The 12,214-nt window shown below is 37.9% G+C and overlaps 1 protein-coding gene across 5 annotated transcripts in view; it reads left to right on the top strand.

The window, feature by feature from the left end:
* VSIG4 (V-set and immunoglobulin domain containing 4) overlaps positions 1-11,159 on the top strand; it is a 256,225-nt gene extending 245,066 nt beyond the window's left edge. For 3 of the 5 annotated variants that reach the window (XM_053699010.1, XM_053699011.1, XM_053699013.1), the window contains one exon: positions 10,580-11,159. In XM_053699010.1, the coding sequence (XP_053554985.1) occupies positions 10,580-10,817 (238 nt within the window). In that variant the 3' untranslated portion in view covers positions 10,818-11,159. Of the gene's footprint in view, positions 1-9,789; positions 10,052-10,579 lie in introns of those variants that run through there. The other 2 variants (XR_008400142.1, XM_053699012.1) reach the window with 2 other exon arrangements.
* The last annotated feature ends 1,055 nt before the right edge of the window (positions 11,160-12,214 follow it).

Here is a 12,214-nt window from a genome sequence, read left to right as displayed (position 1 = left end):
GAGCGACAGATTAGGGGTTAATAACTTTATTTAGGTGTTGGCGATGTCGGGGTGGAAGATTAGGGGTGTTTAGACTTGGGTTTTATGTTAGGGTGTTAGGTTTAAACGTAACTATTTTTTCCCCATAGACATCAATTGTTATTTTTTTTCTAACACTCTCTCCCTATTGATGTCTATGGGGGAAAGCGTGCATGAGCACGTCAAAGCAGCCCTTGTATTTTGTGCGTTATGGAACACCACCATATCGCACGCACAAGTTTAAACCCTGTTTAGCGCAAAACTCATAATCTAGGTGAAAGATAGATATATATATATATATGGGATGGACTGGGCAAGGGTAATCCATTTAAATGTGTATCTGTGTATCTCTATCTCTCTACAGCTTGAGTACATAAAAAAAAATTGTATACTGGTGTGTAAGTTCAGATAAACTTTTGGATACTTCCACTACATGGACTGATACCATTTGATAAAGATGCCAGTTAGGCATAGAAATGTCATGGACTCTTTTTAATGGAACTCTGGAAATAAAAGTTATGTTTCACACTAAAAGTAGTGAGTGCTGTCATGATGAGGATGCTGTATTAACAAATTTTTGTCTTAGCACCCTGGTGGATGTTACTTAAGGTGGATTACACACACATACATATATATATATATATATATATATATATATATATATATATATATATATATATATATATATATATATATATATATATATATATATATATATATATATATATATATATATATATAAGCCATCCAAAAATGCAGGCACTCACTGGGCTTTTTTTGTAAAAAGATAATTTTATTAATTCAATTTAAAATCCAGACATAATGTTTCGGCACATAATCGTGCCTTTGTCAAATGTCAAAAGAATCCAAAGAAATACAATGAAGCACCTAAAACCATTGTACTTCTTTGGATTCTTTTGACATTTGACAAAGGCACGATTATGTGCCGAAACTTTATGTCTGGATTTTAAATTGAATTAATAAAATTATCTTTTTACAAAAAAAGCCCAGTGAGTGCCTGCATTTTTGGATGGCTTGGATACTTGTATAGCAGTGCACCGTGGCATTACTGGTTGTGGGTAAGATCGTGCTGTCCTTTCTGGATTTCGTGTATGTATATATATATATATATATATGTGGCCCTCGGTTTACAATGGTTCAATTTGCACCGTTTCAGAATAACAACCTTTTTTTCAGTCATGTGACTGCTATTGAAAAGAATTGAGAAGCAGTGCATTGATTAAAATAGCCAGTAAGTGGAGCTGTCCGCTTGTGTTGCAGCAAAGATATGCAAGCCAAGCAAGCTAAAATTAATCAGTTTAACCAGACCTGAGCTATCGAGCAGCTTGCAAAGGAACACGATCTTCCTGTCTATAAATCAGTCCAGATTGGAATGCATAGAAAGAACTGTTTGCAGAAGAATGCAAGTAAAGTCTGTGTTGTGTGGTTATTTTATTTGTTTTATAATGCTGTTTAGCAAATGTTTTTGTTCAATTAACTTAGTTTCATTATATATTCTGTGTTGTGTGATTATTTTATTAGGTTTATAATGCTGTTTAGCATTTAAAGTCTTCATTTCAAAGCTTTAAAAATAATGTATTAGGTGTTACTTATGACAATTTTGAGAGGGGTCTGGAACCTAACTCCCTCACTTTCCATTGACTTACATTATTAACTGGGTTTCAATTAACAATGGTTTCAATTTACAACCATTCCTTCTGGAACCTAAACCCGGCATAAACTGATATATATATGGCTCAAAATTTCCACTAGCCATTGGCGAGTGTAAATTTAACAGTGGCGAGTGATAGTTAGTGAGTGAATGTCTATAAATATTATCTAAAGGGATATTATATATCCATTAAAGGCCAATGATATGTTATTCCTCTAGTTCTATAGGGACCCCATTGGTACTGTTACTTCTGAGAGGGTAAACAGGGGCAGAGAGAGATTGGAGAGGAAAAGTGGAGAAAAGGATAAGAAAGAGGGGGGAGGTTCTGGGGGAGGAGACTGCATGCAGGACAGGTGCTGTGCAATCTCTCTCTGTTAACTCTGTTAACCGTTTGAGTCATTGGCGGTAACTCGCGCAAAAACCCTTGTCCTGGGTGACCAACTATCTGGGAAAGATCTGGATGCTGGTTCCACAGCGGTGCAAACAAAATCGCACCATATTGTTTTTTGCCCTTATAGCCGCTCTTTCTTCTCTTGGGCTCTGTTGGCTCTTTTTATAAGGAGACACGAAGGTCTGGCGGTTACCCCTACCCCTCCCACCGGTGCTGCGTGAGGTGGTAGAGGGGACGCTAGCATCAAAGACTGACCATATCAAGCTGCAACGGGTATCGAAGTGGATCTCACAAATACCTGGATATAACCACCAGACTCTGCAACAACTTATCCACAACTCCTGGGATTGTACTATTTCTACAGTAGGCACCTGGTTGCTTTACCTGAAAATAACACTGCCTTAACCTGACCGCAAATTCTCACCCTTCCCACCGGTGTTGCGTGAGGTGGTAGAGGAGACGCTAGCATTGGAGGTTGAGTCCTCTGGGATGTGATGAGCGTGTAAGTGGCGGCTTAGTCATCTGCAGCTGGGATAGCATCGCCCGCGCTTGGTCGCTGGTTCCCACCCCTCCCACTGGTGTTGCGTGAGGGTGCAGAGGAGACGATACCCTGGGACACTGGCCCCACAGAGGAAGGCAGATCACAGATTTGGAAAAGGAGCAGCTCACTTACCGTAAAGAGGCAGACAGTGAGGCTCCCAATGAAAAACTCCGCTTCTACTCGAGGCAGACTGGAAAGAAAGGTAGAAAGGAAAAAATTATCTAAACAGGTAAAGCAGGAGTGTGGAATCCGTACTACGCTGATAACTATCGCACAGAGCTGCAAGGTTAAAGGTATATATTAATATAAAAAAGAGACAATACAGAATATTGGAAAAAGCTCTTAGTAAAGAAAACTGTGTTGAGCGTGATCATCTTCATAAGAGGACTTAAACTCAGGAGTTTGTGCAGGATAGTATTCTTATAACACAAAGAGTGAAGAACTTACAGGTTACTTTTCAAGGGAAGAGACATTCTGAGGTTAATTCTCGTTCAGGGAAAAGATAGCATGAGAAAAGAGAAAATTGCATATCTCACATTAACTGCTTGCTTTAACAACCCCTTTGAACGCTGCTGACTGTTTGCTTGCCTCTTCGCTCAGCCTTGACCTCTTTTGTAACTCTTCAACATATCTGGTGCAAGGAGAAAAGAAAGGAAATAACAAGAATATTCTCCATACTTACTGTTATTGCAACTAACTTTTGGCTGTTTGTTGTGTAGAGTCTTTTAAGTATAAGTATAACTGGCTCTAGGGAAACTAAGGCAGAAGGCTCAATCTGCTATATGAATAACAATGTATAAGCAGATACATAGTATGTTAATGGTTGATAAAGAAGAAATACTGTGTCATATCTAGCATTTGTAACTAAAGTCAGCCAATTAATATAATCTTTTGCTAACCCTTAATCTGTTAACCATATGTTAACATAGCATCTGCCAAGCTAAGCTCTGACTATATACAACAGGCAGTCTGGTTCAAAATGGGGAAAATGATAGATTACACTAATTCCTGTCTGTACTCTCATCTGCTTCCCTTTCTTGCTTGATATTGTTTACTTGGTGCTCTGCTAGGCAAAGGGGGGGGGGGGGAGGCAAAGGAAGAGAAGTTAAAAAGTAGTGTAGGGAAAGTGGGGGGAATAAAAAAGTTTTTTCGCCTGTTTTTCCCTCTCTCTGAAAAGGTTATTACCCCTGCTTGTATATATTGATAAACTAACTTCTCAATGTTATAGATGTAAAACTGAGTAATGTTTTTGATTGGACGTGCTGTTGAAGGATAGCTTATCGTCTCAACAGGGCCTCAACAAATCTATCCCTACTCTCCGACATAAGTAATCAACGAGACATAGGGTATATCACCAGGCTCAAAGGGTGTTAAACCCCTTTAAAGGTTAGGTAAGAACATAAATACACAAGGGGAGAAAGGATAGCGGTTTGATATACAAAAATATAAATCTGTATAAAAACTGATTTACTAAAACTGCAGCAAGTGACAATCGCACTCACCATCTGAGATTACTCTCTCTGTCTCCATCATGACTGTCTTCTGTCACTGAACTCACTTCTGTGTGTTTTTTTTCACTTATTTTTTTTTTCTGCACATCATACCACTTCACCCCTGTATTTTTTTTTATTTTTTTTTTCACATCATATCACGTCACCCCTGTATTATCTTCCCCTTCTCACTCCCCTCCCAATCACTAAGGAATTGATCACAACTCCTCACAACTACAGGTAATAATTCACTTTTTTTTTTTTTTTTTGCTTCTCGCACTTTTTCACTTTTCACTTCCATTGCACTCATCATGATGGTTAGGCAAGGGGATAAAAAGTAAAAATCATAAAATAATTTTTGAGGCGTTTGACAAAAGCATAGACACTTACAAGTCTCTCTAAACATTCTAAATTACTGTTGATATTATACTGAATGTGCAACGAACTGTGTGGATAAATATTTGGAGTCATTTAAAATGGCCTCAAAAGGTACAACAAGTGATAGAAGGGCCAAACAAAACCCTGAAATGCAAATCGTTGCCCAACCAGTCTCTCCAGGTATGAATGTAAATATGAGTGAGACTCATATCATAGTTCACCAAATTTCCTCATTGTTTCTACCAAAAATAGAAAGTCTTCAGAAAGGCATAGATAACATCTCTGAGGAACTTAAACAATTCTCAGTGAGAATGCTTGAAGTAGAAGAGAGAGTCTATGAATTAGAGGATACATCTGTCACAAATTCTAAAAACATTATATTACACCAGCACCTAGAGGATCTTGAAAACAGATCCAGACGCAATAATCTGCGTCTGGTAGGCGTACCAGAGACTGTGAAGAATAATGAGCTTCTTGCCTTTGTGGAAATCACTCTCCCTACCTTACTAGGTTTGGAGCCCGCCCTTTTCAAGCGAAGTGTTGAAAGAGCGCATAGAATCGGACCAGAGAGGTCCGTGGAGAGGGGTAATTCCCCTCGCCAGGTAATGGTTAGATTTTTACACTTTCAGACGAAAATATCTGTTCTGAGAGCATATCGTCTTACTCCTGCTGTAATGTATAATAATGTAAAAATTTTCCTGCTTCAAGATTACTCGGTAGAATTATCAAAACGTCGTAGGGAATTTTCACCAATATGTACGGCTCTTAATAAAGAATACCTGCTCTACCCAGCAAAATTGAAATTACTTACTACAACAGGCCCTACATTTTTCGACTCTCCTGGAGAGGTGACAGAGTACCTAAAATCCACTGTAACTGCCCCTAGACACTCACCTAATCAGGCTGCACAGAATGAACTAGGTCGATAGGGTTTATTATTTTGAACTGTATATGATGTGAACAACCCTCTTTAGAGAGGGCTATAAATACGATCTGTTGTGAAGATTGAAATGGTTATAAGATAATTGGTTACTTTAATTTTGGATTTCTTACTATGGTCGACTGCTTGGAACCTAAGTGTAGATTTTAAAAAATGTGTTTTGAAATGTCACTGTAAAGAGTATGGATATTACCCAGAAGTCATTAGAATGATGTGTGTTTTTTTCTTCTTCTTCTCTCTTCTTCTCTCTCCTTTGTCTCTTTTCCTCTCCTTCGTCTCTTTCCCTTTTTCCTCTGCACACCCCCCCCCCACTCTTGGATCAGTCTCTCTGCTCAATTATTAAAGAGGTATGACATTTAAATTTTGCTCATGGAATGTTGCTGGAATTAATTCCCCGATTAAAAGAAAAGCAATCTTGACACTTATGTGCAGACTTAATGTAGATGTAGCTATGCTACAAGAAACACATCTTGATGATAAAGAGCATGATAAATTGAGGAAGGATTGGGAAAGTGAGCTCCAATATGTATCTTATACCAAGGCCAGTAGAGGCTTAGCAATTCTGTTTGGGAAAAGAAAATCAGTTGAAATTCTACAGACGCTAAAGGACCCAGAGGGTAGATATTTAATCGTGCAAGCTAAGATAGAGAAACACATATATATACTTTGTGCAATATATATGCCCCAAATAAAAAAGATAAACGTTTTTGGCATAATTTCATTCAAAGAATGATGCCATTTTGGGCTCACATATGATTATCGGGGGTGATTTTAATCTAAATCCGAATCCACTGTGTGATAGGATGTCGGGTCCTGGAGGCTCCCAAAAAAAGGGCAGTATCTCTACAGGTAAATTTGAAAAATCAGTTTTTTCCAGGCTCTTCTCGGATTTATTGGTTAGTGATATTTGGAGATTAAGACATCCTACTGATAGGGACTTTACGTGTGTATCAAAGGCGAAGGCCTCAAGCTCACGCATAGATTTATTTTTAGTATCTGATGCCCTGATTCCTAACGTACACTCAGATAAAATATATAATGTTTTTCTATCAGACCATGCGCCGGTTGAACTTGTTCTTGCCTATGATGGCCCAATTTCGAATAGAAACACACTAAGATTTCCCGTACATTTATATAGATCAGACGCTTTTCGTGAATTCCTTCTGCATGCCTGGACGGATTTTATCACTGATAATAAAGAACATAGCTCATCACCAGAGCTGTTCTGGGAGACTGCTAAAGCAGTTTTAACAGGTAACATAGTTTTGTATGTAGCACATGTTCGTCGGAAGGCACAAAAAAGATTTATCGCCTTGAGTAAAGAGGTAACAGACGCATATCAGAAGTTTTGTGAAACTAAATCTAGACCTCATTTTAATCTTTATATGGAAGCTAAGATATCCTTAGAAACCTTTGTGAAACGTCAGGCAGCCCAGGGACTCCTTAAGAGAAACTCCATATATTTACGCTATGGAAATAAGGCCGGTAAGCTCATGGCCTCTTTAGTAAATAAAAGATTCATAAAAAAAAATATTGCTCTCATCTCTTACAGAGGGAAAACCTTCACAAAAACCCAGGACATTCTTACCTGCTTCGAAGATTACTATAAGCAATTATATACTAGACAGTTAGATATTGAGCATACCAGTAAAGTACCTTTCTGGGAAAATATTAAACTACCTCAATTATCACAAGAACAATTATCTAATTTAAATGCTCCCACCACTAAAGAAGAATTAAATAACACAATATCTTCCCTCTCATTGGGGAAAACTCCGGGGCCTGATGGCCTTCCAATCGAATTTTATAAGATTTTACAATCACAGCTATCCGAAATCTTACTGAAATTGTTCAACACATATTTCATAGAAAAGGCTACCCCTTCTGTATTTTTCTCACTAGCTAATATCACTCTTATTCCTAAAAAAATTAGGATCATACACTGACTGAAGCTTATCGTCCGATTTCACTACTTAACTCAGATTACAAAATATATATGAAAATATTAGCCTCTAGGTTACAACCACTTCTGCCAGATATCTTACACGCAGATCAGACGGGTTTTGTCACAGGCAGATCCTCGGTCGTGAATCTGCGTAGAGTTCTACACATAATTAATCACTTCTGGTCTAGTAGAAATTATTCAAATACTCAGGTAAAGGAGGCCTTCCTGCTATCCTTGGATGCAGAGAAGGCCTTCGATTGCGTTGAATGGCAGCATCTTTTGAATACCATGAGACTTTTCAATATACAGGGCCCTTTCTTACAGGCAGTTTCTAATATTTACACTGCACCAAAGGCACGAATAATGGCTAAAGTTTTTTTTTCAGGTGACATTCCCCTACAAAGAGTAACCAGACAAGGCTGCCTACTTTCGCCCCTTCTTTTTGATCTAGCACTGGAGCCTTTGGCTCATAAGCTACGCCAAACATATGAAGGAATCAATATTAAAGACTCGTATCATCATCTAGCACTTTATGCAGACGATATGTTACTTTTTGTAAATGATCCCGCAAATTCCATTCCCAAAATTCTTAATATTATAGAAGAGTTTGGCACCTTTTCAGGTTACAAAATAAATATATCAAAATCTGAAATATTATGGTTAAGAAAGTGGCTGTACAGTAGAACAATATATCCCTTTAAAGAGGCCCCCTCATCTCTAATCTACTTAGGTATTCTCCTTCATAGGAACCCTAACCTCATTTACCAGCTTAATATTACTAGACAATGCATACAAAGCTCCCAGCAGCTTGATAGCTGGTCTCTGCTACCGTTATCTCTATCAGGTCGTATTAACTTAATTAAAATGGTTATACTACCACAAATTTTATATACTCTATCCATGTTACCTTTTTTATTGCATTACTCAATCAAGCTATTAAACGCTTTCTCTGGAAAAATAAAAAAACACGTATAGCAGTAGGAAAACTTTGTCCTCCATACTCCGATGGCGGGCTGGGACTACCATACTTAAGATTTTATAACTGGGCACTTCTTTTAAGACTGGTATTTGACTGGCAGCTGGATTCTGCACATTTTTATCACAAAGATTTAGAACAAGCCGCTCTGGGGGATATTAATATATCTTTTCTCCCCTATACGGATAAGAGTAAACTACCATCAGTGGTTAAAAATAATATCTTATATAATGACCCACTGCGAGTCTGGAAACTATCTTTTAAACACTTGAGCATTTCCCAACCTGATCCTAAATACATACCCTTAATAGGAAATCTTGACTTTCCCACAGGCACAGAATCCTTGCCTTTTTGAGTATGGGAGACCAAGGGGTTAAATGTGGTTGGTTGCCTCCTGGACCAGTCCACTCACACAGTGAAATCTTTCCAGGAATTAAATAAACGATTTAATATACCTCATACCCACTTTTTCGCTTACCTACAGGCAAGACACTATATTAACAATCTCCAAGACAAAAACAAGAACTTTTGGTCCCCCTCACCCTTTGTGGCTATACATGCTGCATTTAAAAGTGGACGGTACTCAATTACATTAATCTATCAAATTTTATTACGTAAAACCGTACCAGAACTACAAGAGTCTCTCTTAGACAAGTGGAAGCTAAGGATTGGAAATATAACTACTTCAGTTCTTAAAACGAGTCTAGAAAAGACTAAAAAGGCTACCCTATCCTCGCAATTGAGAGAATCTCAGGTTCGTATGCTGAATCAAGTCTATCTTACCCCGATTGATAACCAGTGTGTTAAATGCTTAATATATGCCCCAGATTTATATCATTATTTCTATGATTGTCCTCGTATTAAGAATTTCTGGGGCAGATTACAATATTGGCTATTAACAACCTTTAAGCTTAAACTCCCTATTGGGCTGGAGATGATTTGTTTTTTAAACTGGCATATTAGTTTCAATAGACTCTGTCCTTTCCTACCTTTGATTTTTTTACTAGCCAGAAACTGTATCCTGTCTCTGTGGATAGAGAGGAAATGCCCTATGGTAAAACACCTTATTCATAAATTGTGGATACATCTACTCATTGAACAATATGTCGCCCAATTGGACACAATACAGCGTTCATTGATGTTTCTTAAAAAATGGGAATGCTATATAAAAACTCTAGATACACAAAAACAAAAACAGATACTGTTCCCCTTTTTACAAACAGAATACATGCTAAACGCTCATTTGAGAGGTGAATGGTCCTTGGTGTATAAAGATTAAGATATAATAAGATAGCTCCTATATAGACTAGATGGGCGGGGGAAGGTTGAGGGGTTGAGGAGAGGAGCATCCGCATTTCCATTCTCCCTAATTTCTTTCTTCCTTTTTTTTTTTTTCTTCTCTGTTTTGTTTTGTTTTTGTTTTTTCTGGCAACAACAGAGACATTATCGGACAGGTTAGTCCAATGCAATAAACTCAACTAATTAGTACTAAACACTTTGAGAGGGCATAGGGGGAGGGGGGATGAACTAGAGGGAAAAAATTGCTTATCACTCTGAATGCATTAACACCCACTGGATTGGGTTTATATGTATCGCTAACTTTGTTCAATAAAAAGAAATTAAAAAAAAAAAAATAGGGGGGAGGAGAGAAACAGAGTGTAAAGAGAAGATATGGCATGAAAGAGAAGGGAGGGGGTAAAATGAGAAATTGAAGATAGGAGGCAGTGGAGAAATATAGATGATAGATGATATTTATAAAACATTTTTTTCCATATCTGCTATGACCTTACATTAACGTCAACAGCCTCTGATTTCTCTCAGTTCAACAACTTCCTTTTCTGTCCAGCTGTTGTCTTCCCAAGAACCCTCTTTGATGTTGCTAACTGCTATGCACATATTTTTGTTAATTTATTACTGTATGTAGCATTATTTAATTTATGGTATAAAACAAAAACAATATTAAAAAATACTGCACAATAAGGTGTTTCACATTGGCTAAACCTATGCAAAGAAGGGTGGGTTAGAGGGTGTGGTGTGGGCAGGTAGTGGGTGGGATCAAAAGTGGAGAGTAACATTTTTGGCTGGCTAGTAGCTTAGGGCTTGGAATTTTGAGCCCTGTGTATGTTTTGTGTGTGTGTGTGAATATTATGTCCCTCTAATGAAGTTATCACTAAATGTTGCAAAGGGCTTATCTGCTAAAGCTACTATAAAATATATATTTTTTTTAGGATGAACCAATTGATGGCCATATATGATGGAAGCCCTACTTTCCCTGTGGCTGGATGTCAGTCTAACATTGCTCAAACACCACTGAGGATGGAGAATGATTACCACCCAGAGCCTTGTCTTAACAATGGGGTAGGAACATTTAGTGGTGACTATGAGGCCATCCAGCGTTCTAAAGAAGGGGAATATGAACTGCTTATAACAGAAAGACCAGAAACTGGTGAAACCCCTCAGCTATAGAGGCCTCTATAAAGAAAACTTTGAAATGAAGCTTTATCCTCCTCTCTCTACTCCTGGATACAAGAAAATAAAAAAAACACTTCTATGAATATTTTCACGTCTAAAGCAGGAAAAACAACTTCCAAGTACAATATTTAAAATGGCTATGTATATGTCTCTTACTTAATCTATGCTAATAATACTGAAGTAGATGGAATACTTCATTTGGAAATTGAGACAATTAGGATGACAGTTGATATTTTGAAGTATATTCATGATAGATATGTTTTGTCATTAATGTTATTATTTTTTACTTTTTTGTTTCTAAAAATGCATAAACCAATAAATAACTACAAGTGAAAATCTTTCCTTTTGTGTTTAGTTTGAGAAATAAAAACTCTTTAGCCAAGTCCTCTGAATTCATAACTTTTCTATCCATGGTTGTTTTTGGTATGACGTGCCGTTCACATTTTTCTTAGTGCCAGCTTAGATGTGCAAACCATCAACTGTCTTCTAGCTTGTTAGTTACAGTCTGTCGTTCTTTACTTTTATTTTTAAGGGCACTGTGTCTTCTCTTAACTATGAGTATAATTCTCTGCAAGCTTTCCATTTTTTGTGTCTTGCTTTGGGAGATGACCTATTTAGTCTATATCTACAGTTATGCACTTTCAGTAACCTGACGATTATACTTAAAATTACACAATCTGCAGTCAATTACATGCTGAAATGTAGTCAAAAGTTGTTCTACATTTTAAACAATGAAAATGTTAATCATTCTTTAATGGGACATTAAACACTTTTAGATGATAATATAAAATGATAAAGTGTATAAATATATAAAAACTCTGCAGGGGCGGAGCTTGGCCACACAGCGCAATGGCCGCACATTAGCACAGCTCCGAGGTCTTAACTCCTCAAACGGGGCAAAATACAGGAGAAGAGCTGCCACTTCACAACACAACTAACGCTGACGAGTAATAGAAGCTGCTAAGAGAGCTCCGGCACCCGGCACCACGTGTGTGTGCGGTGGGCCTATCACACACACGTGGTACTCCATCACCCTTACACCACCTCAATCGGCACCAGAGGCCACCAAAATAATAAGAAGCATCGCCCCTGAAAACTGTTCACGCTAAGTGAGTCAAGCGGCGACCGACATTAGCCTGCAGCGATCGCGGCAGACATAATTGCGCAACACTGATCACAAGGCGACTCACTCACCGGGCCTCCAACAAAAGGTACAACCCCTATCTAAAGTACAAAACCACGGCCTTAATAGTGCACAGCCTAGCAAAGAACCCATGAGGCAACCATACTGCGCACTTTAACTTAAAAGGTACATAATAAAATAAGAAGAGAGACGATCGACCTGCACTCTCCAACTCTACAAAAAGGTGAGCTAAAGGGACACATTAAAA

The sequence above is a fragment of the Bombina bombina genome, chromosome 1, assembly GCF_027579735.1.
Source record: "Bombina bombina isolate aBomBom1 chromosome 1, aBomBom1.pri, whole genome shotgun sequence".
Taxonomy (NCBI): Eukaryota; Metazoa; Chordata; class Amphibia; order Anura; family Bombinatoridae; genus Bombina; species Bombina bombina.
The sequence above is the reverse complement of the archived record's forward strand: the minus strand, read 5'-3'. Positions and strand labels throughout refer to the sequence as shown.